Genomic DNA, 27,834 nt, shown 5'->3' on the forward strand with positions numbered 1-27,834 from the left:
TTGTTGAAAGAAAGCATAAAGAGAACGTGTTAAAAGCATCATGAAAACAACATCCTCATGGTTAAATTTAGTGGTGGTGGCATCGTGCTTTGGGGATGTTTTTCTTCAGGAGGTACAGGGAATCTGGTCAAAGTCGATGTTAAGGTGGATGGAGCTAAATACAAGGCAATTCTGGAAGAAAATTCTGGAAAACCGTCCAGTAGGACAATGACAAGGAATTTATTTAGATGCGCCAAGTTGCAAAACATGTTTCCTTCTATTTGACAGGTATGGTCAACTTTACATAACACAAACTTCCAATAAAATAGTGGTTGCAACATGAATAAATGTGAAAAGGTGAAGGGGAATGACCAGTTTTGTGAGGCGATGCACTTAGTTGTTAACTCACACAGGTTTTTGTTTGTGTTCCATAAATGTTTTTTTTTTTACTTTTGTCCCCCTGTGACCCCACCCTTGTAGACACAGTGTGAATGTCATCATCTCCATTAGTCCAACAGTTCTTATTAGTAATACCAATGAGGGAGGTGCTTGTTTAAGCCAGCATTTAGCATTTAGTGACGGCTATTTTACATGCAGCAGCTAATATCTTAGAAAATACACATCTGGGGCCATACCAAGAAACAATGTGTAAAAAGAATAATCGATTTTAACACCCCGAGGACATCCGTTTTATCACCTTTTCCAAAAATGTAACAATAACGGGAAAAGACCAAAATATGTGAGCTTGGTTTGACCCACACTTCCTCCACCAAGGAAGTTCAATAGAGAAAAACTTTGATTGTCGAGCAGGTGCAATAAAATAATGGACCAGAGTCTTCCAACAAAAGTGTCTCCATGTAAGTGAGTCAGTTGTACAACTCTGAGATTTCCATCCAAACCTCCTTAGGTGTCTCCAACTCCAAGTCTCTTTCCCACTGATGCTGTACGTGAGCCTGCATGGCATTGTTCATTGACGTGAGAGCTGAATAAAGCTTTCCAATAATATTTTTATTACTTGATCCTTTAAACGCATCTATGAATATTTGAATCTGCATGGAGGCCCCTGAGGGCATTGTATTTCTCTTACAAAAATCGTGACGGATTTGCAGGTACCTAAAGAAATCCTGTTTAAGTCCAAACTTTAGGGAGAGATTCTAAAAGCTATCTAATGGTCCTTTCTGCAAGTATCCCACAAAGGACGGTTATACCAAGGTGGGTCCATTGTCTGAATCAATAGTCATGTTTGGATGGTTGGAAATGTGGACCAGCTCAAAATCCTAACCTGTCTGTGTAGTTTAGTGTTCTTTTATACTTGTAATCACGTTTTGATAGAATTATTTATAAATAGGTTCTCTAACTGCATGACTGCTTTAGGGCTATCTAAACAGTCAAGAAGAGATTGTATCAGAATTTCACTCAAAGAGAGCTTCAGTCCCATCCATTTGGCCTCAAAGGATTCCTTAAAACAAAGTGCAAACACCTCTGGGCTGCTGTGTAATATCGCCCAAGCCCTCCCCTGTCCCTGGCAGCTGTAGGGCAGAGTATTTTATATGTGGTCTTTCCGCTTTCCCAACAAATTTAGAAATATGTTTTTCCCATTCGCTGAACTGCTTCAATGGAACATCCACTGGCAAAGCAGTAAATAAGTCTAATAGTTTGGAAAGAGTTATTTTAATAGCCCCTTTTATGTCGTCAATGTTCAAGGGAAGCAAGTCCCACCGGTCTAAATCCTTGTATATTTTTTACTGATGTTTTTAATTCATGGAAAAAAGAGAGGACAAATCCTTTGGTAGAGATATCCCTAGATATTGAATACGTAACATGTTACAATTAAAATAATACTTTTCTGTTAACTCAGGGGTTAGGGTAAAATTAAATATACAAGTCTGTGTTTTCTGAACATTTAAAGAGTATCCTGAGAGAGACCCATACATTTTGAGGGCATTCAGCAGCAGGGGCACACTGGATCCAGGATTTTGTTGTGTCAATAGCACGTCATCGGCATAAAAGTATGTTTTATATTCTGCACCTCTTATAATTATACCTTCAACACCCCTCTCTTTTCTAATCAATTGGGCTAGTGGTTCAATAAACAAATTACGAGACTTGGACTGAGCGAGCAACCCTGGCGAGATGCCCCTTAAAGTTTTATTGAGTTTGACAGAGTTTTTATTTTTATCCTTGCAGTAGGGGATGAGTGTAATGCTTTTATGCACTGTTTAAAGTTTTGTGAAAAGCCAAAACGACCCGTTACTTGATGGAGGAAACAAGGCCTTCTCAGTGTCTAAACTGAGAAACACTGCACTACAATTTGTCTTTCATATATGGTCGATAGTAGGGTATGTTGTCATGTCTTTGATAAAACCCGTCTGATTGTCATCTACAAGAAATAGCATGGCTTCTCCCATTCACCAAGCTAAAACTGAGGCAAACAGTTTATAATCCATGTTTAAGACACTAATAGGGTGGTAAGATTTACAATCTAGTTTACCTTTTCCTCATTTTCCTTTTATGGATCACAGAAACAAAAGCCTGCCTCCAGGAAGGAGGGGGGGGGCATCACCTTTCATAATGTGATTAAAACAGCCTTTAAGCGTGGCTAGCAATCACCTTAAACTACTCTGCTGGGTATCCATCTGCACACGGTGATACTATTCTATGTCTAGAGGGGAGGTACAGTGAATTTAGAGACTGTTCAATTCTTTGCTCCTGAAATATTAGTATACAATGATGTGTAATAATTTTTTATTTTGAATTGCTTCTAATTTGGTTGTCATTTCTTTGTAATTGAGTCTCTAATTGGAAGAGGTTGGCTTGCCCTCTTCAGGTTGGAGGAGAGTTCCTGCCCTCACCTGTGGGCATGACAGAAAGACCATGATCCCGGATACAAGCGGCTGAAATGAGCTTCCTCCACAGGGTGGTCCTGAACTCCCTTGGAGATATGGTGAGGAGCTCGGCCATCTGTGAGGAGCTTGAAGTAGAACTGCTGCTCCTCCACATCGAGAGTCAGTTGAGGTGGCTCTGTATCGGATGCCTCCTGGACACCTCCCCCAGGAGGTGTTCCAGGTATGTCCCATCTGGAGGAGGACCAGGGGACGGCCCAGGGCAGCACCCTCGACATACATCACATTTCCTTTTTTACATATATCATATCACTCAGTTGTATAGCATAACAGTTCCTTATGTCCAAATAAGGAGTGCTTCTTGTTATTACTTCCAGCAGACTCGTCTTATCTTGTCTCCGGCACTCCCTATTCGCTGCACCAATTTATGACCTTGCACTCCCTATTCGCTACTCCCCCTGTCCTTCACCAATTTATGACCTCTATCTGCACATTCCAGTTACACACATAGATAGTTTATATTCTACAACATGACACATTTTAAAATGCATTTCTCTTGTCTTGTTTAGTAGGTATTTTTAGGAAGCAAACATGTATATTTCCAATTAATATTTTTTACAAACATTGAACCAGAAAAAGACACAAAATGGCAAGGATACGGTGTCTCTCAAGAAAATATTTCTTATGGTTCTGTTGGTTGCTTTCTTGCTGATAAAAGGACATTGATAGTCAATCTAAATGATGGGTCGAAACATGGCGCAGAAAATCTTGTTTTAGTGAATGAAGAAGACAGAAGCTGGAGTAAACCATTTGGGATTGCATCAAAAACAATATCATATTCTTTCAGCAGGACAGGGAATTGGAAATGTGACAAAAATACAGAATGTGACAACAAATGAGCGTTTGAATTCAACAGCTTACAGACAAGGTTCCTTTTCACACCAGTTTTTGAAGAAAATTGTTTTATTTTTATATTTCATGCCATTAATTATTCCAAATATAGTATTTAAGGGGTACAAAATTAGGTTTATATCAAAATGACCAGCAAAGTAACATCTGTTTGTGAAAGAGTGGATTTAGAAATATTGTATTTGCCTCTTAGTAGAAACCAGCTTTTTAAAAAATATATGAGGGAATGACTTTTCAGATAGAATTAGGGTAACTAAGTGGGTTTTTAACATATTTCAATTTGAAAGTGATGTTGAAAATGGAAAAATCCACTGCATCAAATCCACCTTTATCAGCTATTCATTAAAGTAATTTTTCTAATAAGATGCCATATTTTTTTACAAATGAAATTAAAATCATTTAATCAATATTAATGCAAATTTGTTTGGGGAACATCTGATGCCAGGGCACGATACACTAATAAGTGTTTTTTCAGGGATCGGAAGCCCTTCCTGAATCACGTGATGACGTCGTGAAACTCGGCGCACGTTTAGGCCACGCCTCCTGCTCACCTGGGGTCAGGAAGATTTCAGAGAAACTTTAGTAAGAACCCGAAGAGCCAAAGGGAGAAAACGACACCGCGTCGAGGACTCCTAACGGGAACTGTTAACCTTTTTAAAACGGATAGAAAGAAAGCGGAAACACAGGTTTGTTGGCCTTATTTGTCTTTAGGTGATTTTGTTTTTAAACTGTCAGTCTTTTGGAAGGAGACTCGGAGCTCTAAAGAAACGGGTGTTTTGATTAGCTGCAGATTTTAAGGGACGTATCTCTGAGCGTTTTTAGATCTTTAAATCCAGACCGGAGTAAATGATAAAATATTCATAAGATTTTCTGTTTCATTTTTCTTTCTATTTTTTGTTTGTGAATTTGCTTTGTAGCCAAGCCTTTAATTCAGTCCCGGCGTTGTTTTGTATGAAGGTTGAATTTGATCCATATTTGGTGAGTGTTTTGGGTTTTTTCGTGAGTTTTGTGAAGACAAGCAGCTAATTTTTTGTGTTTTTGTATCTGAACAATGACTGACAGACAGCTGTAGGCCCAGCTCGCTTTTTCTCTCTCTCTCTCTCTTGCTTTCTTTTCCTTACCCTCACCTTACTGGTTTTGCCACACTTGCAAGTTTCTACCTGCCTGCCACAGAGTTTCACAGTGGTTTCGGCTACATCCCCAAAGCACTGCGTCTTCCTCTGCCTCCATCTCGATCAGAGTCTGGATCTGGTCAACTGGTTGATTTTTGGAAAGTTCCCTGAGACTCTCAGTCCTGTTGGTTTCAAGTCAAACCAACTGAGAGCTTTTTGATCAAATAGTTTCTAATTACATTTTCTGAAAGTACCACCTGACATTTGACCTAAACATAATTACAAAGAAAATGCTTCAAAGTAGTAATTTTGGTCATGCATGAAGAAAATGAAACCACAATTGGATTTATTAGCCCACTATCTCTGGCTGATTGTGTCTCTCAAGTGTAATATAATCATATACAATTTAAACTTATTTAAAACACATTGTACAAAATACAGTAGTAGAAATAGGTGAGAATGTTGCTGCATTGTGTCCATGCTTGTTTTTCTTACAGGGGCTGCTATAGCTGTCAGGTCTGGGTACTTTGTTAAATGAATGTAGCAGAAAAAACAGCTGCTAGGATGGAAAGGATCTGCACTGATCTGAAACATTGGCATATGGCAATATTAAATGAATTTGTATAGCCTGACTTTGTCTTGCAGCAAGAAAGGCCCGAGTCTGATTCCCCGCTGGGGTCTTTCTACGAGGAGTTGGCTAGTTATCCTCGTGCATGCATGGGTTTTCTCCATTGGTTGCAGTTTCCCTTCAATCAAAGAACATGCATGTCAGGCTAATTGGTCACTCTTAATAGTGTGTGTGTGGTTGGTTGGTTGGTTGGTGTGTGTTCCTTTAATGAACTGGCAACCTGTCCAGGGTTTACCCTTTCCTCACCTACTGTTTGCTGGAGATAAGCAGAGGTTTCCCTGTGTTCCTGTAAGGATTAAGTGGTTGGATTAGCTGGATAGAGAAGAATGTTTGACTTAAGCAGTAAGAATTGTATTTAAAATTGCTTTAAAATTAATTTGTAAAAGCATGCAATATTTTTATGCTTTCTTTAACTCTGAACAAGTGTTCAGTTTTTATCTGCATCTTAAGTACAAATGCACTGATCAGGCTATCCTGGCTGATACCAATTTTAGTTTATTGTTTTTCTTCGTTTTTTTTTAATGACCAAACCTGAGAATTCATATTGTTTTAAGTATTCTTTCCCCAATTCAACTCAAAATTACTTTTTTAATCTCAAAAGAAAATTAAATGTTATAGCTCATATTATGCAGGTTTCTTCAAAGAGTCGTTGTAGATGCTGATGACTGTGGGCAGGAAGGATCTCCTGTAGCGCTCCGTCTTACAGCAGATCTGAAGAAGCCTCTGACTGAAGACACTCTGTTGTTGTAGGACAGTCTCATGAAGAGGATTCTCAGGGTTCTCCATAATGTTCTTCATTTTATGAAGAATCTGTCTTTCCACGATGATCTCCAGAGGTTCCAGAGGAGTCCCCAGAACAGAGCCAGCCTTCTTTATCAGCTTGTTGAGCTTTTTTAAGTCCCTGGTTCTGATGCTGCTTCCCCAGCAAATGATGGTAGAAGAGATCACACTTTCCACAACAGACTTATAGAAGATATGCAGCATCTTGCTGTAAACACCAAAGGACCTAAGCTTCCTCAAGAAGTACAGTCTGCTCTGTCCCTTCTTTTAGACGCCCTCAGAGTTACATCTCACTCCAGTCTGTTGTCCAGGTGAACACCGAGGTATTTATACTCCTGGACCTCCCCCACTTCTTTCCCTGGCACTTGTGGCCTTTATCTTTGTTATTTTTCCAAAGTAGGACAGGAAGCGGGTGGAGGAAGACATGCAGCATTGGTCTCCGGGGTCGGGACTCAAACCCTGGATGGCTGCATCGAGGACTGAGACCTTCGTATATGGGTCGCGCGCTCTACTGCTACGCCACACATCAGACTGTAACACAATACCTATAGCACATAAAACAATATTTTTAAAAAGGTTCCAGAAGGGGCTTTTATAGTGGTAATATTTTTGAATCCAAAAGAAATAATAGAATTTTATTTTGAATTGAAACGATCCCCATTTTTGCATCAAAGCACATGTCCCTAACATTAATTTTGGTTCAAAGCACATACTGCTAATCGACTGGTTTACAGGGTGAAAATGGTACCAGTTCTTTGTTTTGATACATTTATTAAAAAGTAAAAAAAATCTTTTTTTGTTTTTCATTTATTTAACCAATCCATCACCACCATTTTAAGGCCTAAAATCCCCTAATAACCCTCCATTAAGGGATGTGTAAAGTGGTCCAGAAAGCTGTAAGATGAGGGTTTTCTCTGCTGACGGTGTTCCTTAAGTAAAGTCTTCAGAATGTGGAAACTGAAAAGTCCTGGTCGGTGTAATTACAACCACTCTGTGAACCCCTGGAGTTCGTGGTGGAAAGGTGTATATTTACAGAGTAACCTTGCTTTTCCTTGCAGCCCACTAAACACTGGCCAACACAGCTAAGTGCCTCCCATAACACTCCCCCCACACACACCCACTGGCCAGTTAATCTCTGTTTATAAAATGATTTTTTTTTGACAATGATAAATTCAAAAACAAAAAGTTCTCCATGTTTTAAGTTGAGATCTTCAGAGCATTCAGAGAAAAAAGGTGCTCCTGGGTTAGTGAGCAGGTACTTTGCATGTTAGATGTCCAAGCAGGAGTGGCTTTAGGGCTTAAAGCGAAAGAAAGGCAACCATACCTCCCCCCTCCGAGTGATTCTGCTGCTGGACAACCTGGAAATAAGCAATTACATATCTGGTTGCAGAGGGAATGCTAGTGCTGAGAAAATTCCTGCTTGAAGTGAGAAATAGATGTAGGTCTTGACCTTATTTTGTTCACATCAGATTAATAATTCACCTGCACTGATGTATTCCTCCTGAGGGCCAGTTGTGACACCTAGTTGATCCCACACCAGGATCCTTCACCTGCCATGTTGCTGATACAAAACCCATGCAAACTATGTCATTATAAATGAAGCATTTCTGAATACAGCAGTGATAGTTTGTCTTCAGGACCCCCCCACCCCCTTTTCCCCCACTAATGTAGGTTAGGGACAGGTTGCTGTAGCCTTAAAGAGGCAGGGCCCTGATGATCACAACACAGGACTGCAGCGGCACTCCCCAGCTCCGGGGCGTGGATAAACGTTAACTATGAAACCTAGATAACATCAAAGCTCGCTGTCGCCATGGTGTCATTTCCTGGTCCTGAGGCACAACAGTCACTGTAGGAACCCAGGACACCTAACTCCAGGCCAGAGGATCTATATTGTAGCAAAAAACCCATCAATTATTAACAGACCAGTGCTCTCATTCCTCTGTCGTAACCATGGCACCCAGCAGACTGAAACTCGGCCAGCAGCTTGGGACCTGCAGCTGCCGCTGCTGCCTTGTGGGAAACTTGTCCAAGATGCAAACACAGTACTGACACTGGAAGCAAGTGGATCTAGTTGGCTTTTAAACCCTGTATGCAAGGAATTACTGAAGATACTACTGATGGATGCATATGGATTATTTATCGAAAGGAGTGGACAAGAGATTTTATTCAGTTTCTAACTTTAGATTTCGTCACTATTGAGTGTTTTGGCATCAGTGACCAGGTCCTCCTCTGACCGGCACACAGGTGGAAATATTTAAAAAGAGGAGAAGACGACTGCAACACTGCCATCATCATGAAACTGACGCAGCGACTCAAACTGCTTAAACACTTTGGTTCTGTACCTGTGGAGCCGCCTCCACTGCTGGTGGTGCCTGTAAGTGAATGGATCGAGCTAAATGTAATAATTTGTTGGCAACATAATATCTGTGCAGATCTGATCAGATCCGTTTGCAGTCGTGGAACAAAGCAGGGATTTTACCTTTTAAAACTATATGAAGCATCTCCCAGTCTACTAATGTAAAACAGTACACATACTACCTATTTATTAGGGTTAATGTAAGCCAATAAAACTGTAGCTTACATTAACCCCTAAAATGTAGTGCCAATTAAAATCCAACAGTTAAGTTTATGACAGCTGTGACAATTAACTTCATTAAAATATTATAATACATACAAAAACATAACTTTGAAAAAAACATAGTAAATAATGGGTTAACTCTGACTGCTGTGTTTTTCCAAACTTTACAAATTCAAATGGACGGGAGGTATTGCTCTGTACATTTGCATTTAAAGCAAGCGGCACCCACAGCGATTTCGCAATGTTTTTCAGCTAAAACCCAAGACTCGGTTGTGATTAAAAATCAGTTTAAATGCTGAAGGTCAAATATCAGAACACAACTTGATTAACAGAATGCAGATACATAAATCATCAGAATTATTCTGTTATTTTGAGCTAAGGTTTGAGTCATACAAGCTGTTTACAAACCAGTGAAGGCAGAGGAAAACTTCCACAACAAACTGCATGCAATATGAAGGTAAAAACGTAAAAAAAAGTTGATAATATTTTGAAACGGAAAACTTTCTGCTTTCTTTCACATGCATTGATCGTACTGCGAGATTCTCACTCTATGTTTATACGGCTAGAAAAAACTCCAATGACATTATCACTTCAGTAAAAGGACTTTAAACCATCATAATGATATTCTGGAATTTTGTTTGGAGTTTAGAAACCATAACCTTTTTTTAAGAGGCACCTTGATACCAGTAACCAGCTCAGCTTTTAATGATTAACCTAAACATTGTACTACTGTTTAAGTCCTTCTGAATGTTAATGCTCATGCCCAGTAGATGGTCTGATTTCAGTCACATCTACAGGGCACATTTAAGGTTGTCTCACTGTTTTGATATCAGCCTGTAGGGAGGTCGAAGGCAGCACAGCTCCACCTTAAATCCACAATCATCTGAGAGCTCTATAGAGACCATGAGAGTGGGCAAAGGCCCAAGGGGGAGGAGCGCCCTCCAGGTGAGGTCTCTGAAATATTTCTCCCTTCGTCTGCTGGGAGAGGGAGAACTACCACAGGTCATATTACAGATCATTTCAGTGGGAGGGTCCGGTTTTCTGCTGGACATTACAGAAGTTAATCTCTGGGAAAGGCGCTGCTGCCGGGCGGTTGTGGATCTGGGTGTTTGTGTTGCGTGTTTGGCAGCACATGGGATATGAAGAGCAAGCTGCTTCTTGAGAGCTTGGGGCCGCAGGTGTTTTGTTCAGGTTAGAAACCCCCAGTGGAAAATGGAAGTCAGGTTCAAGGATCACATGGTAAGTGGAGAGGGTGAAAAACATGTTCTTGCCGTAAGACGCAATGTTAGAAACACTTCTAAATATTAGGATTAAAAGTGAATGGGTAATATCATGTATGATCCGTTAGCTAAATATTCAGCCAAAATAAAAGGAAAACATTTTAATAACTATGCTATTGCCTTGTATCTGGTATTTTGTATGCGGGTGATGGTCACTCTTTGGAATTTATGGATATATCTGTTTTTGTTTGCTCATTTTACTCCACCTGGACAGAGTAACATGTGTTTGATTTTTAAATGAACAAAACTAGGTCAGTTTCTGTAGTTACATATTTTTTAGGACATTCTCTGGATTGCTAATAGACAAGACGAAACATTAAACAAACTGAAAACGCCAGCTTTTTCTACCTTAAGCAGTGGATAGTAATAAAACACAGTCCTGAATTAAACTTCACTTCTTCTGCTGTAAATGTAGGTCTGCTCAGCAGTTGGGCTGGCCTCCTTTTCATTCCTCTCAGTAGGAGATCAATACTCTTGTTTGTATTTTCTCTTTGGTTTTTACTGAGTGTCATTCCTGGTTCATTTTTCAGGGCAATCTTGCTTTCTTTGGGATGGACTGAATGAGGCATTCAGTCACTCTCTGCTGATACATTTTGACCTTTGAGTGAGCTTTCAGTCCTGAACTTGTTTTGTTGAGAGGAAAATGCAGCTTATAAACTGCAACAAAACTACAAAATCAGACATCATGAGGTATCAAGGTTAGGTTATTTTAAAATGGTAGCTCTGTATGAAGTCGGGACACAACCAGCTTTTATTTAGGTGATTTTCAAAGTGATTAATGATTAACTTGGTCAAACAGTGGCTACCCGTCCAAAGGTCTAACACTGCTGATCTTCACCAGCTTTTTTCAAAGTTTCGTAAAGTGAGTTCATTCTATTTATATATCACCTTTCACAGGTAAAATCACAAAGTGCTTCACTATGACATCATACAAATTCAAACATGTTTGACAATTCAAAACAATTGAAATACAGATAATTACAAACAAATGCAATTGTATTTAGGGAAGATATTAAGCACATTTGAAAACTTTTCAAGTTTCAGTTGCTTTTTCATTAACTTAAGACTCAGGATTAGGTAAAAACAAAGAAGGCTCCTTCCACAGTTGACATTGAACGGTTTTTAAGAGTGATCCCCTCAAGTTTTATGTCTTGGGACATAACATATTCTTGTATGAAGGAGCTTGATCCTACAGACCTCTGAAGGCTAAAGTCAGAATTTTAAAATGAACAGGTAACCAGGCCAAATACATTTTGACCAGCTGACAACGATCAAGGCCTTTTCTCCTGCTATAAGTGTCAAGGGGATTAAAATAGTCTGGGAAAAGGAAATAAACCAATCTCAAGTACCTATTTTGACACCAATCTTCTTAGTTTTGGAAATGTTTCTCAAATGATAGAAGCATTGACACACAAATGGTTTTAAGTGACCTTGAATCAACATTGATTGGTTGAAAGCAACTGCTGAATTTCTTTTAATTTGGCTTGACAGCAGAATTCAAAGATCCACTGTCTGATCAGAGGAACCATGCGCTCTGGGGCAACGCTCAAACACTCGTCCATTGAGTTCAGTTTTACTAGGTTATTTTTAAACCAGTTTGTGATTTCTGCAAAGGACTTGGGTAATTCAGACAGTTTTTTTGAAAAATTCTGAATTATTAAAAGAGTAGTACAACCAAATAGTGATAATCACTAATGCTGATACTGATAATTTTATAAATTCATTTTGATTTAAAACTAATATCCATATCAAAGCACCTCTTACTTTTATTTATTTAAGTAATACAAAGGTTACAAAAACACATGTGAATGTGTCACAATTAAACATGGAAGAACAGCAGAAATTGGCATCAGCCTGTAAAGCCCGATCAGTGCAACTCTGGTTCTTTTACATGAAACAGCTTTAGAAGAGGATAATGGTGGTTTTGGTGGTTCTGTGCAGTTAGGTTCTTTAACGTTGTCACCGAGTCTCCAGTAGAGAGATGAGTCAAAGGAAACATCAGTATGCAGCTATTGTTGTGTGGTTTGCATTTTTTCTAAATATTTGAATCTGGTTTTAACTCTCAACGACAGGTAATATCTTGCTTTACCTGTTCTACTGTAACAAGCATCTTCCTCGGTTTAGTTGATAGTAAATTGAATTCACGTTCAGCTTGTGCTTTGCTTGGCCTGTGTGTGGAAAATGCAAATCTTGCAAGGCACTGCTTACCTGCTGGTTTTCAACAGAAACTGCTAAACAGAAAGGTGGTAATTTATTGAATTAAAGGAACTGTTGGTGTAGTAATGAAAGGATGCCCGTTTTTCACTCTTGCTCAGCTGTTTGTGCTATGGCTAAATTCACCTGAGAAAACTGCTAACACAGGTGTTTCTGGACTCCTGTGTACATTCATATCTTTAATATTTCACAGTACAGCTGCGCAATATATTGCAAATTTATTTTTATCACTGTATGCAAAATGCATATTGCATACAACTACCTAGACTGCAATAATGTCTGTAAAATATTTAGGTACCTTGCATTGACGCTCTCTATGGTTGTAGAGATGCTTGGTTTTTATGCAGCCGAGAACAATTCAGAAGGTAAAGAGGTGGTAAGGTGGTCAAGTCATTAAGAAACCGCAACTAAGTTGTTTTAATGCCAATACAGCAGATGTTGGCCAAAAGTATCTTTTTCAATAAAACGTTTTATGAAGTCTATGTTTCCTGTGAACCCAAATCAGAAACACATGAGCTCTTTTTATATATTTAGTCATTGCATAACTATTGCAATATTCAATATTAATGCATGTCTTAATATTGTGTACAGACGCTCTAGTGTTTTAAATGGAATGCAACACTTGCATAAATGGACAAAAAGCTTTGAAAATGAATTGAAACTCAATGTCCTCCTTGGCTGAGTTATTTTACTGGGACTGTTTACATTGTCAGGCGTAGAAATGCTGCATTACACTGAAACTGTAAATAGCTCGTCAGTATGCCAACTGGAAATAGTTTCAGGAATCATTTTCCAAACAGAATTTCTTTGAAAATTAGGGCACAATAATAATGCTGATAATTGAGTAAACCAAGAAACAGTAGATTCTTTTTTTTTTTGCTTTATTTTATTGTAATATCTAAAAAAGCGTCCTCTCCTGCGGACAACTGATCTCACCTGTTGTCCACTTGTCATCGATGTGAGTGCATACATCCACATACCAGGTAACTCCTCCTCCCAACCGGTTGGGCAGGATTGAAATAGGTGTGAACCTGCTCATATCAGGTTGAGTTGAACAAACAGCCTTTTTATTTGGACCAGGATCAACTGTCGTTTGTGTAAGGCCCAGCGTTACGTGACCAGATTAACTAATTACGTTGATATTTTGAACGATTTATATAATGTTTTGCTAAATGAGAATGTTATTCATGTGATTTGTTTGTGTGTTGTTGTTTTTGTCTTTTCAGAAACCAGGCATGGATGAATTAACCATATGGGAGCAGCACACCATAACACTAAACAAAGTAAGTGCCTCTTTTTGTGAATCTCATTATGTCATGACCTTTTGGTGAAGGGAAAAAAATCTTAATGGGCATAAAACATGTTTTGCCACTGTGCAAGTATTGTTTGGTTCCTGGGTACTTCAGTGGAAACAGGTAGCTTGGGTGTTTCAGTGTTGTCAAGTCCATGGTGCGCAACTCCCAGGGTCTAAGTTGGACCGTGCTTCAGACATCTTGTTTCAGAGCAGGAATTCAGAGAGACGCACCCTGCTGCGCCCCACAGCGCCAACTGGCTCGTCACCATCTTGCCGCTGGAATGCGCTGTCTCTCTCTATCTCTCTGCTCCATCTCCCACTTAAGCAGCATTTTCTACCCACTCATTTTGCTGCATTCCTTCTCTGCCTTTAATGTGCTGTCATTTTCTCCTTATCTCAGCCCTCTTTATCTCTCTTTTCATGGCAGGACTCAAAGGTGGGCTATGGCTTTGCTCTATCAGGAGGGAAAGACAAGCCTCACCCCGACACTGGAGACACAGCTGTGGTGGTGTCGGATGTTCTGCCAGGTGGACCGGCCATGGGACGACTCTTGTACGTTTTAAAATGATTAAACAATTAACATAAAAATAAAAAGCATGTATATCAGCCTGCAGAAACAGACTAATATTTGTGTTGTTGCTTGTTTTGTAGCAACAAAGACCATATTGTCATGGTCAATGGAGTTTCTATGGAAAATGTTTACTCTAATTACACCATTCAGGTTCTTAAGTCATGTGGCAAGACTGCAAACATAGTGAGTATTGCAAAGGCACCAAGTAAAATGGCTGTAGTGCCATGTATTCAAATATTCACACCCCTTGAATCATGTGAACACATTTTGTTACATTACAGCTACAAACCTCTATTGGTATTTTATGTGATAGATCAACACAAAGTAGTGCAAAGTGAGAGGACAAAGTGGGAAAAGTGTAAAGTGGGAGGACAATGACGCATAGTTTTCAATAGTCTTCGCAAAATCTAAAAATGTGGCATGAATGTGTATTGACCCCCATTTACTCTAATGCTCCCAAATAAAATCCAACACAAACATTATCATAAAGATCATAGAATACGGCGAAAACAGGCCAGGGAGAACATTGTTGAGAAGTTTAAAGCAGCGTTAGGTTATAAAACAATAACATAAGCTTTGAACATCTCACACTGCACCATCTGAAAATAAAGAGTTGTGCACAACTGCAAACCTACCAGGACATGGCTGCCTAAGTAGGCTGAAAGATTGTGGAATAAGTGTGATCCTTAGGGATGCAACCAACAGGCCCATGGTAACTCTGGAGGAGCTGCAGAGATCCACAGCTCAAGTTGGAGGATCTGTATATATGACAGCTATAGTTAATGCACTCAATAAATGTGGTATTAGTGGATGTGTGACAGATGAAAGACAATGTTGAAAATTGAGGGAGGACCTGGTTGCTACAATCCATGTTGTGGACTGCAAACCTGTGCCAGAAGGCACCAGCTCCAGTCAGATGGCACCAAAATAGAACTTTATGGCCTACATGCAAAAAGATGTTTGTCAGAAACTATTGCTGCACATCCTCTCCATGGTAAAACATGGCGGAGGCATCACCTACTACAGCTTCCTGCTGTGGCGATTCTTCTGCATGAGCAGGGAAGCTGGTCGGTCCTTACAGAAGGATGGGTGTAACTAAAAACAGGTAATTCTGGGAAAAATCCTGTTTAAAAAAAATTGAGCCTGTGCCAAGATTTGGAAATGGCAGTTTAGATTTTATTTTCTCAAAAACAATTTGACTTATGGGGGAAACGTGTACTGGAATAAAGTGACTAAAGGGGCTGAATGCATTTGCACTTCACATTTTTTGAAGATTTTTATTTTTAAAGGATTTGAAAAACTAATATTTAAAAAAAATAATTATTTCATGTTGGTCTATCACATAAAATCTCCTAAAATACTTAAAAGTTGGTGCTTCTAATGTGACAAAATGTACAAAAAACTGCTCATCTAACAAGCTGAACTCTTTAAAATCTCTGAACTTTCTGTACTACAGACAGTAAAGCGGCCTCGAAAGATCCAGATCCCAGCCACCTCCAGGCCATCGAGGGCAGCCTCACAGTCGAACCTACTGGATCAAGATCCCCCCAGACGAACCCGCCGCTTCTCTGACAGCAGTGACAATAGAGACGCAGGACGCTACAGCCCCTCACCTCAGCGTAATGGCTATGGAGCGTCACAGTCACTGATGTCCACATACAAGAGGTTGCCGCAGAACTATGCTCCAGAGAAACCGATCAAAACCACACTGGTTAAAAAGAAAATCACAGATGGTAAGGTTTCCCTTGGCTCTGGTTTGAAATGCAAATGCCTGTTGCTTTAATACCGAAATAGTTCTCATTTCTTTTTGGAAATTGCTAAATTCTGTTCTGGTTTACAGAGTATGGACTGAAGCTAGGAAGTCAGATCTTTATAAAGCACATGACAGAAAGTGGCCTGGCTGCAAAGGAAGGAACACTGCAGGAGGGAGACCTAATTTTAAAGGTGAAGATTTTTGCATGCTCCAATACGTTTTTAATTGATGCACGAAAACTTCTCTAAATAAATGAATGTAATTGCTTTTTTTTGTGTTGATCCATGTTTAAATAGATCAACGGCATGACGACGGAGAATCTTTCTCTTCTGGAGACCAAGCACCTGGTGGAGAAGAGCAGGGGCAAGCTGACCATGACGGTCCTCAGGGACGACCGCAAGTTCCTGGTCTCCATCCCTGAGGTGGACGACAGCCCTGGCAACAGTAACGACGAGCTTCGCAAAAACAGCAGCTCAGAGCTGGAGGGTAAAATTTTCTTATAGAGGTGGAAGAGTAAATCTGAGAGGAATTGGGCTTAGATTAACACGTTTGCAAGTTGTCTGGGTCATTTAACCCAAACTTTTTTCTGTGACCCACAGACATTTCAGACCTTGAGGAGGACATCACCCCTCGCCGAACATCACGCCAGCACACCCGAGAGAAACGGACACGCAGGTACAGGCTCACACCGGTTTAAAAAAAAAAATCTTTGTTTATTCATGATTTCTCATTTTTTAATTGTTGTTAACATTTTTAACCCAGACCGAGAGCTGAACCACCTCCACGAGCCAAGTCTAGGGATCCATCACCTGTACGCTCTACACTGACCCGGCCTCCTCCCAGAAAGTACGCTTCTCGTGGAGGTACAGCCAGCAGAAAATCCTTTTCCTTTCAGAAATACACATTTAATTATCATCTGATGATGGTGTTCCTTGTTGCAACAAAAATATTCTTCTGGAAAACAATGTAAACCTTTTTAGGTTAAAAAAAGTAAAAAAAAAGAGTTAAGTTGTAGGTAATGTGGTGCATGGGAGCTTTGTAGATTGAAAACAAATCATGTGCAGTGAGATAAAATAAATGCATTATTATTTTTGTTTCTAATTGCAATTTATTGTCTCCTCAGCTCCATCTGAGTCAGAGTCGGACCACAGCACTTCTCCTCCTCCTCCTGTCAGGAGAGACGGTCCAGAAATAAAGGACTCTAGCAAATACAAGTCAGTTCTTATTCATTTAGATTTTAAATGATTTATAAAAAGGCTCCTAAAGTGGGTTCAAAGCACAAGTACTATTATAAAATACATTTGTAATATTTTCACCTATTTTAAGTTTTTTTTTTTTTACAGTTTCGAGTCTTGCCACCATATGTTTGTCTTTTGCTGCTCCCAGTACAATACAATAATGCATATATGTGTAATATACAAGGCATTAGTGATGGTTTGTCTCTTTTTGCAGGCATCTTCCAGGATTGTCCACCCTCCCAAACCCACGATCTTCTCCTGTACAAAACTGGACCCTGACCCGTCCCTCCTCCTCCTCCTCAAGGCCACGCAAGCCGGTGTCGGAGTCAGACTCTGACCGGAGCGCGTCCCCACCTCCACGCAGACAGAGCCCCCTCCCAGACACCAGATACAAGTACGGACTACCTTTAATTAACTCTCAGGGTGCTAGTGTGCGTCCTCATGTAGCTAAAACGGTTAGATAACCAACTCCAATGTGAACGCAATGAAATGGTTGGTTCTTTAAAGACAGTTTTTTTTTTTTTTTTCAACAAACTTTGCTACTGAATTATTCCTAACTCCTCTGACTTTTCTCTGCAGATCTCTGTCTGATCTTCCCCATATCAGTCTGAAGCCTTCCCCCATCCCTGTTCTACAGGAGGCACCAAGAAGGGTCAACTCCCCTGTGAGGATCCCATCCCCAGGTCTGCGCACACATACACATAAGCTTCCTTATGATGTTCTGTACCCTCGACACCTCCCTGACAGTAATTACTTCAGTTTAAGTGTTTTGTTATGATCAAGTGTAAACAGAGATGGCTAAGAAACTTCTGGAGCACAGGTCTTAGTAGGCGAGTGCTTTACAGCTTTAAAGGTTTTGTTAGTTGTTTTAAAAAGTGCACATTACATTTAAAGCATTAGTTCTCTAGTTGTCAGCACAATGTAAAAACTCCGCCTCGAAATACAAACCGTTGTAATTGGAATAAAAATTCACAAAAGAGAAAAAAATACAGGAGCAGTAATATTTGAAAAAGAAAATGAAGCAGGGATTAAATTATTTTTTACAAATGACATTCTGGAAAATGTGCTCAAGAGGTATTTAATACCTCTTGAGCCATAATTTCAGTCCTCAAGCTGCCCATATCATGATGTGTACGGATTGATTTATATTAGTTTTCCACCACACAGTGTTTTGCATGTACCCCAAAAAGTTCAATTTTGAAAGCATAAATAATTTTCCAATGCTGTTCACAATTATGCACAACCTTATGTCGATCAAGCTCATAAAATCCAAATCAAATACGAAGTTTGTGGTTGCAACACAACAAAAGGTGGTACCTCAAGCAGTACAAATGCTAAGGGTACCTTGTAATTACGGTTTTGAATTCTTTTTGTCTCCAGATTCTGACTCCGAGTCGGACGGCACCTCAGCACCTCCGCAGAGGCACAGCACTTCGTACAGCCAGGACTCCCTCAGCAGATACAGGTACAGATGATGGTCCTCCAAAAGCCACCTCATACCTGTAACTCTGCAAGAGTTCATGGAGCGGACACTGGCCAGACTTCACGCCTCACCCACTGTTACCCTTAGCTAATCAAAAAGCATATGCTTTCATTTGGTTTTAAAACTTAAAGTACCCCTCTCTGGTTTTTTGTGATTGATTTGTGTTTTAACTAATTTACTTATTCTTATCGTTTGCTTGACTTGTGTTTTTTTTTTTTTTTTTTTGACTTTGTATCACATATGTTTACGTTTTTGTTAACTAATAAAATAAAAGTGGCTTTCACAGAACATGTATGTGGCTGTATTGATCAGAGAAGCAGCGCTGCTCCAATCAGACACCAATAAAAACCAATCATCAGTTCCTAAAAAATCTGCATCTGTTTCAAAGCATGATTCAAATAAAAAGGTTAGTTCAGATAGTTACTGGCAAAGGAGCTTTATATACTGCACTGATTAAAATGGATCATTTTGATTGGTCACAATGCAGTTGACCTTCACACAGAGAGCTCCCCTCAGAGGTAATAAGGTGAATATTTACTATTCACGTCTCAGATTATCGTCAATATAGCTACGGTCCCCCCACATCAAACATAACTGAGATTTGTCGTTTTCCTCCTCCCTCACTCCCACCTCCCTCTTTTCTCTTCCAGAGTCCTGCCAGAGGTTTCTCTGCAGCCTCACGTGGAGCCGCCTCGATGGAGCGAAACCAGCGAGCTGCAAAAGAAAGGTCTGCATAGAAAACCTTTTTTTGTTTTCACTATTTTTTACAAATTGCATTTTATTAAGCTACTTGGCAAAGATGTGGGACCAAATTCATCCAAAGAAATATGCGAAAGTAGTATTTATTAACTTCCACAGCTAAATCGGACACCGAATCAGATGCCAGTTATGCTTCCGTCCGCCGCAAGGACTCCTCAGATAACGGAAACGTAAAGAAGCCCAGCAAGAAACGCAGGTGAGAGGCATCTTGTGGTTTTTAATCTACTTTCTTCGTAGTCTCACAAGCATTGTGTCCACACACAAGTTAGCCACTGTACCAAGAAGCACAGAGTTTCATATGTTTTGTTTGAACATAACCTTTTGTAACTATTAGGTTTATGGGGTTCCTCTAAGAAACTGAACCTGAGCAGGTATACAGCCAGAACACAAGCACCTCTCATAAAAATCGTATCCTACTTTATATAATTACAGAGGTCTGCCTTTCCAGAGTCTAGTTTAGATCTCCAGTAAAACATGTTCCTTCAGGGAGATTTTCTTTTTCTGATTTTTACAACCAGTCAGTGTTTTGGGCCAGTCATTTCACATAAACTGGTCCCTGTACACACCCACACTGGTCTGACCTACATTTTAGGTTTGCAGCTTAGGAAGTAAAATATATAAGCAAACAGAAGTCTAAAAATAGTGAGGAAAACTGTGAATGCAAAGGTGTTGAACCTAAATTAAGTACACTTATAAAAATAACTATAAAATACAACCTTAAAGAGGAATGCAAAGCATTCAGAGTGAGAGCCTGAAAAATGAGAAATTTGTTTTGCACAAACACAACTGTCATCTCTCTTTTTTTTTTTTATTACTGAAGACACTCTGTACACACTGGTGCACATGACACAACTTCCTGTTTGGACCGTCCCACATTAAGTTTCAAGTGCTGAGAATCCTTAATGCATTGGGATTATATCCTTCTGTAGTCCCAACAAATATTTGTCCTCGTTTTAACTAGTCCTTGCTGGCATACATAGTAAATATTATCCTAGTGTTGAAAAGTGTATTGTTTAACGTGATCCAAACCAGAAGCATTTGTTATCTTTGTATTTTGGACATAAAGCTGCCTTTGCAGAGACCAACAATGAAACAATATTCCATTTTGATCAGTATTTGTGATATTTATTGGTTAAACCTCTATTTTCTGCAGATTATTGTCTAATCTTCAGAAGCTGAACCTGATTGTAAAGAGATAGCCATTGATACTGGTTTTTCATAGGGTTTTTTAATACTGTTATCGACAAGATGTTGACAAATAAATAAGTTAGATTTTATGGCAGTTTTTATGTATTTTTCTTAGGGTCGTGTCTAAGAGAGCAGCCCCTGCCGCTGCAAAGCTGGAGCCTCCACATCAAGTCAAATCCCCTGTCAGACCAGCCCCTGATGGTGGGTTTACTCCTTTCTGTGTTGCACTCTTATTGTCGTTTTATCACCACACAGAGTACGAAAGTCGACTGGCTGTAACAGGTCCTGATGGAAGCTTGTTTTTGTTCTTTAAGAGTCCTCAGAGTCAGATGAGCTTTCACATCTCAGGAGGTCTGGCAGCTCTGAGCGAGATCAAAGCCACCGCAGGTACGACAGAAACACTCGAACAGACACAACTAAACTAAAACCAGGTTCTTTTGTTTCTTCTAATATAATGTATATAATGTGTTTGTTCAGTGGCTGATTCAGAGAATGAGCTTGAATAACTTCAGATAGGCTATTCAGGAATGTATACCTATCATTTAATTGACGGGTGTTATTATGTTTGATATTCTGTGTTAGTTTTTACACATTTTAAATGGATATTTAATTGACTTTTACCTATAAAAAATGTAATAGAATATAATACAACAACATTTATATTATTAAGCTTAATTTGAAAGGTGGCTTTGAACAAATTCTGGTTGAAATCATTTCTGGTCTTTAAACTTTGCAGTTTTTTACAATAAAATGTAATAATTAGAAATTGGAAGTAGAAAAATGTAACTTTTACTTGTATGTCTGTAACAGTTTTTCAGTTCATTCAATTCAATAAACTTCAGTCATCCATGAGGTGTCCTTTAAATTATTGTAAGACAAAAATGGAAAAGCAAAATATAAAGCATTAACTAATGTCTTAATAGTCAAACGTAAACAGATATTGCCACCAAAATTGGATCTTTTAAACAACAAATGTCTATTTCATTTTGTTGTTTTCATTTTTTTTTTACAAATTTTTGCTATACTTCCTAAAAAAAATAATAAAAAAAACAAATATATGTTACCTGAAATTAATAGAGATTTCAAACCTCGTTTAGTCGTGACATAGTTTAATTTATCTTTTTTTATCTAATCTAATCCATCTTCTCTGCTGTAAATTTGGTTAGTTTTGTTTTCTCCATCCTGCAGCTTCATCCGCCATCAGATTAAATTAAGATTAATCTGCATGAGATATTGGTTCGGATCACATGTAAAAGCTGCAGGAGACAGATGAGAGAATAACGACGTGTTTTTGACTCTGCAGTGTTCCTCGTGGTTCTAAAGGAAACAGCGCTGTCCGGTCCGGGATTTCAGTGACTAATAACCCTCAGCTCCACTGTAAGGCTCAGGATAAGAAAGTTTAAACAGGACACTTTTGTCATTAATGTTTGGTTTCAGTAATTATGGATTTACTGTTAACATGTTTATGTCTGTTTATTTTATTTTTTGTTTACATTTTAAGCATGAAATCAGCCAGTGATCAATGACAAACTGTGATGTTTTGATTTCTCTTGCAGCCCAACCTGTGGAAGAGCCTCTCTATTCCCTACCTCCAGACTCTTACCCGTCATCTAATCCTGGGTGAGCAATATATTTTTAAGAAGATTTATCAGTCTATAAACTCAAACAAAAATCATTCGAGTGATCTCATTTGTTTGGTGTCTCAACGTTTTCCTTAGGTATAGCTCCGATGTAAATAATGTGAGATTTGTTAAAGAGGGCAGTTTGGGCCTGAGACTGGTGGGCGGCAATGATGTTGGGATCTTTGTAGGTGGAGTTCAGCCAAACAGCCCAGCATATGACCAGGGAATGAAAGAGGGAGACCAGATCCTGAAGGTAACCTCATTTAGATAGTCTACATTTTATTATCTGGTTATTTAGGCTGAGTTTTAAAACTGAATCAAGCCTTTGGTCCTTGTTTGTTTAGGTAAATAATGTAGATTTTGGCCATTTCACACGAGAGGAAGCTGCCAACTTCCTCCTCAATCTCCCAGCGGGAGAACAGGTGGAAATGTGCACTCAGAAAAAGATGGACAGTAAGTGTGGAGCAGAACTGATCATGGTATTAATTACTTGAGGTTTGCATGAGTCCTAACTTTGCATATCTTCAGTTTACAAGAAGATCATCAAGTCCGACCTGGGGGACAACTTCTACATCCGCACGCACTTTGACCACGAGGCAGACAATCCCAGAGGTCTAAGCTTCACCAGAGGAGAAGTGTTCAGGGTCCTGGATACGATGTACAAAGGGAAGATAGGCAACTGGCTTGCTGTTCGCATGGGGAATGACCTGCATGAGATGGATAAAGGCACCGTCCCAAACCAGGAGAGGTGAGGAAGGAGAGGATTGTAAGACTGGACAGTGCCTTCTAAAAGTATTCATTCCTTCTTGAGCTCTCTCATATTTACGGTGGTCATATTACAACTTTAAACTTCAATGTATTTCATTTGGATTTTATGTGTAGATCAAAACAAATAGGGCGTAATGGAAGTAGTAGTTTTGTTTTTTAACAAATAAAAAGCTGAAGCATCTGGTGTACATTCAGCCACAATTTCTAACTCTTGCCACAGATTCTCTGTTGTATTTAGGTCTGGACTTTGACTGGGCCATTCTAACACATTTTGACCTAAACTATGCAGCATGGTGGCTGCATGTTTAGAGCCGTCCTGCCTCAAAGTGAAACTGAGTTACAGGCTTTCTTTCAGGTTTGCCTGATGTTTAGCTCCATCCATCTTCCCATTACCTTTAACCTGTTTCTTTGTTACTGTTGGAATAAAACGCACATTGGGTGCATGATACCGTCACCAACATGTATGACCATGCAGGCAGTGTGTTCAAGGTGATGTGCTGTATTAGTTTTTCTGACCAGATCAGTTTCTTCCACATGTTTGCAGCAGAGTAAAGGGGGCTAAATACACAGCACTTGTCAGCTTTTTGTAAGAAAAGAAAATTTAAAAGTCCATGTATCATTTATCATATTTCTTCCACTTATACCTAAGTCCCAATAAAATACAATGAAGTCGGAGGACATAGTGTGGCAAAATGTGAAGATGGATTTGAACAAATCCTTCATTTAACAGTTCTTGCAACAATCCCCTCCTGTAGGGCAGAGTCACTGGCCACCATCGAGCGATCACAGCGGTCTACTGGAGAAAGGCAGGGTACTGGCCCGAGAGCAGAGTTCTGGAAACTGCGAGGGCTCCGGGGAAACAAGAAGAACGAGAAGAGCAACAGACGGACTCGAGAGGACCTGCTGCAGCTCACAATTCAGGGCAAATTCCCGGCCTATGAGAGAGTCCTGCTCAGGGAAGGTGGGCATGGATCTCATTCTCTCACACACAGGGATGGACAGTGTTATTTCTGAGATTCACATCCAGGTCAGTTTTAAAACAGCTTAATTGTTTTTTCCAGCTAATTTCAAACGACCAATCGTCATTCTGGGACCTCTGAATGATATTGCCATGGAGAAGCTGGTCAATGAGATGCCTGATGAATATGAGATGGCAGGTTAGTTTCTGCTCATTGACCATTTCTAACCTGTTCCTGCTCTTTGTTTCATGAATAATAATAATAATAAGTATTGCACACATGGGGGCTAGTTTCTGACTGTTAGTTGTGTTGAACTTTATTCTCACAGAGATGGTTCCTCGGAGTGGAGGAGGAGACAATAGCTCCACAGTTATTAAACTTGACACTGTGAGGAGAATTGCAGAGAAGGTGAGAAGCAACCATCAACATTCAAGTTAAAATGCTCTATTTCTTACCAACAGAGGATGCGTTTTGTTGTTTCTGTCCCAGTCATCTTCTGAATGATTTTGTTTTCTTCTTCTCTCAGGATAAACACCCTCTGCTGGACATCACTCCCACTGCAGTGGAGCGGCTGAACTACATCCAGTACCACCCAATGGTGTTGTTCTTAGACCCCCATAGTCGCAAAGATGTTAAGGCCATGAGGCAGAAGTACAACCCAGAGTCCAACAAGAGCTCCAGACGCCTATACTCCCAGGCTGTTAAGATGAAGAAACACGCCAACCACCTGTTCTCAGGTATTTCTCATGTTAGATTTACTGCAGTAAAATGCAAGAGTTAAAATTTAGTTTTCTGTTAAATAACAGAACAGATTAGTTTTTCTTCTTACTTTTTACTCAGGAGTGTTGACAGTATATCTCCTGACTTTTTCCTTCAGCTTGGATAGACCTGCAGCCCGGCTCCCACAAATGGTATGACGCTCTGAAGGAGAGAATCCAGCACCAGCAGTCCAAACCTGTCTGGGTGTCTGAAGTCACGGTATGTCCACCTACACAAGTAAACACTGGAATATTTTGATTTTAATCAAGAATGTGTTTCAAACTAAGAACTAGAACCATGTATGGGGTGGTTACCATTATCAAGGTATATTGAGCTTTGCACTGAATAATCTGAGCTCATCTGACCTGCTTTAAAGCTCTTTTTACTGCATTCAACTTTAAGATATAACTATACAAGTCCTAGACCGGGAACTTTGGAGGCGCTGCTGGGGTTACATCCTCACACTAGTGATCTTGTGAAAGTTGACTTATGCTGACAAATTATGCATCAAGCTTCATCCTTTCAGTAAAGTCCCAGTGGGGCAAAAAGGGGGAAACTGCTGGTGGTCCAACAAATGTTCAAAGGCAAACTATTGATTAAGTAAAATAAATATTTGAAATACCTTCATATCACACCTCAAGTAAAACCAATTCTGTTGCAACCATCTTTGTCTTCATCAGCCATTTGTCTGTTCTATGTCAACTTAACAAGTTGATTGAACAACCTGCCCTCCACCAAGAAAGTCACCAGTCGTCTAAAAGAACATTATATAATATTGTCAAAAAAAAAGAAAATGGAAAAATTTATTAAATGAATTAAAAAGTAATAGAGAAATTTTGAAAAAGGGAAAATGCAGAAAATAAATAGAAAGTAGATACAATAACTAAAAGGAAAATAGGGGAAAAATATGAATCTCGGTATTTACTAACATGGATTGTTACCTTGGATATACCAATGAAATATTAGTTGACCTTTCCACCTTTTATGTTGTTTTTTTTTTTATGGAGAGAAGTATTTCATTTCATTAAGTCCCAGATAAACTGTTGCTCTCAGCTGAAAAATCCAGAAGGTCTCAGGCAGAAGTGGTCTTTTAAGGCCCCTCCAAATCTCTTTGAGTGTTCTTGGACCATCATGTCCTGTTTTGTACATATCGTGATACCGTTGTTTAATCCATATTCTTTGTCTGAATAACATTCCTATGCCTTCAGACTCTCCCATCTTTGTCTGTCCCACATACAGAAAACATCTGACATGATGTCTTCACCTCCTCTAATTGAACAGTCTTGACTGCATTTTCTCAGTGGTTGCATTTCACACACTAGTATGTTAGTTTAAAACCTCTCCGCTTATTTTCTCTTTTGTCCAGCTGGAGAGCGGAGGGGAACAGGACTTGGATGCTCTGGACCCGACTCAGATGGACTACCTCAGTGCTGCCAGTGACCTGGAGGACACGGATGGAGAGGCCATCACAGACGGAGAAGCCTACACCGACAACGATGACCTGGAGGAGGCCTACCCTGGTCAGGATGTCTCCAGGTTTCAACAGAGCTCCAGGGGACCAGGAGCTGCTTTAGCCCGATCATCTGAACCAGCCTCTGAGTATGACAGCCCAGCAGTTGAACCAGAGCCTAGTGATTACGGGTTTTCGGACAGAGAAATCCCACCATTGATGCATGTGCCTGAGCTCAGATCACCCCGCCAGGAGGTCTATAGCCCACCCCAGAGTACTGCTGAGGAGGAAGAACAGTCTCATCACAGTTTTACAGACTCTGACTTCGATGCTCTTGATGTAGATGAACCGCCAGATTTTGTAGCCCCCGACCCCTCAAGTCGACACTCATTGGACGAGCCATCGTATGCTGAGGAACAGCCGGAGAGCTCCCAACCTGCCCCTCTGTCAGCTATTGAAGAGAGATTAGCTCAGGTTTGTTCAACTTTAACTTGATTTTTATTCATTAAAGTCCATTTATTGTAGATGAGAACTGTTCTGGTCATTTCACTTTTTTGACAATTTTTGAAGAAAAACAAAATTCAGATTTTAATCTTCTTCCATCTTCCTATAGGGATGAAAATGAAATGAAAATAAATTTCCTATGAATAAAGACTTTAAACAATAACCAAATGTGAGAATAGGATGTTATGCTTTTAATTTGGCCCATTTTATGTTACAGAAATCTATTTCCAATGTTAATATTTTTATGTCCCATTCAGTTTGAGCATCTAAGGATTCACTTCACCTTTTTAATAAAGAACAGTTTGATTGATTAAACGACATACAGCTTCAGTTAATTTTAAAACGTTAATTTGCAGTATTTCAACACAATAAAAATATCCCCTGAGGCGAGGCTATATAATAACACCCCTCAAAATAAAGTGAACCATAGAGACTCTTATTATAAAGAATTAGGATATCTTGTTTTAAATTCCTTTTTCGCTCTCTGTTACAGACACGTATGGCAGAACCGCAGGCCCAGCCTGAGAAAAAGACAGGCCCAGCGTTCATCGTGTAAGTCTCTTTGTGGGATTCATTCAGTAAAACCAGACTGATTCTGGCTGCTGACTCATCAGCCATCTGATCTTCACCTCCTCAGGTTGGCCCATCACCAAGCAGTCCAGCACAGACGCACACAGATCCAGGGCAGCGACAGCTCCGACGATGACAAATTTGACGAGGAGGAAAAGACGGATGACGTTGAATGGGGTCCTGCAACTGAACTCTAGAAGAACAGAGGATTAAAGCTGCTGACGGCTAATCCAACACAGACGATTTCTGTTTCACTCTTTTAACTCATGTTTGTTTGTTAGGTTCTTCAAGTTTTTCTAAAGAGGGCGATGTTGTTCGATGTATGACAAATCTATTTAAGATTTACCATCACAAAAAAAGGTTCCCCTGAAAACATTTTAGATCAAAGTGCCTGTTTGTTTCTGTTACTGTTTTCCTTTTATATTTATTATGTTTTAGAAATACTTAAAACAACCCAGTTTGTTATAACTGCTGTAATATACAAATGCTAGTTTTATTACAAATCATTAAAGAACCAATGTCAGGCACATAAGACCTGTTATGAAACCACTTTTTAAACCTTTTCTAAAATAAACAGTTTTTTTCTAATTTCA

General features: G+C 39.6%; 1 protein-coding gene across 3 annotated transcripts; it reads left to right on the top strand.

The window, feature by feature from the left end:
• Positions 1 to 4,289: 4,289 nt before the first annotated feature.
• tjp3 (tight junction protein 3) lies at positions 4,290 to 27,834 on the top strand. Of its 3 annotated transcripts, none has more exons than XM_047375562.1 (30): positions 4,290 to 4,417; positions 13,550 to 13,606; positions 14,045 to 14,169; positions 14,269 to 14,371; positions 15,645 to 15,921; positions 16,029 to 16,132; positions 16,238 to 16,427; positions 16,541 to 16,616; positions 16,704 to 16,804; positions 17,065 to 17,155; positions 17,394 to 17,573; positions 17,759 to 17,862; positions 18,560 to 18,644; positions 19,313 to 19,389; positions 19,521 to 19,617; positions 20,725 to 20,810; positions 20,924 to 20,996; positions 21,913 to 21,986; positions 22,166 to 22,229; positions 22,328 to 22,484; positions 22,576 to 22,684; positions 22,760 to 22,979; positions 23,755 to 23,960; positions 24,061 to 24,156; positions 24,287 to 24,366; positions 24,485 to 24,695; positions 24,836 to 24,936; positions 26,084 to 26,641; positions 27,165 to 27,223; positions 27,309 to 27,834. In XM_047375562.1, the coding sequence occupies exons 2-30, from the start codon at positions 13,559 to 13,561 to the stop codon at positions 27,436 to 27,438; spliced, it is 3,882 nt and encodes a 1,293-aa protein (XP_047231518.1). In that variant the 5' UTR covers positions 4,290 to 4,417; positions 13,550 to 13,558; the 3' UTR covers positions 27,439 to 27,834. The 3 variants fall into 3 exon arrangements, with proteins under 3 accessions (XP_047231518.1, XP_047231516.1, XP_047231517.1); XM_047375560.1 differs by lacking the exon at positions 4,290 to 4,417 and adding an exon at positions 8,229 to 8,625; XM_047375561.1 differs by lacking the exon at positions 4,290 to 4,417 and adding an exon at positions 9,820 to 10,068.

Source organism: Girardinichthys multiradiatus, chromosome 9 (genome assembly GCF_021462225.1).
Source record: "Girardinichthys multiradiatus isolate DD_20200921_A chromosome 9, DD_fGirMul_XY1, whole genome shotgun sequence".
In the NCBI taxonomy this organism is placed as follows: domain Eukaryota; kingdom Metazoa; phylum Chordata; class Actinopteri; order Cyprinodontiformes; family Goodeidae; genus Girardinichthys; species Girardinichthys multiradiatus.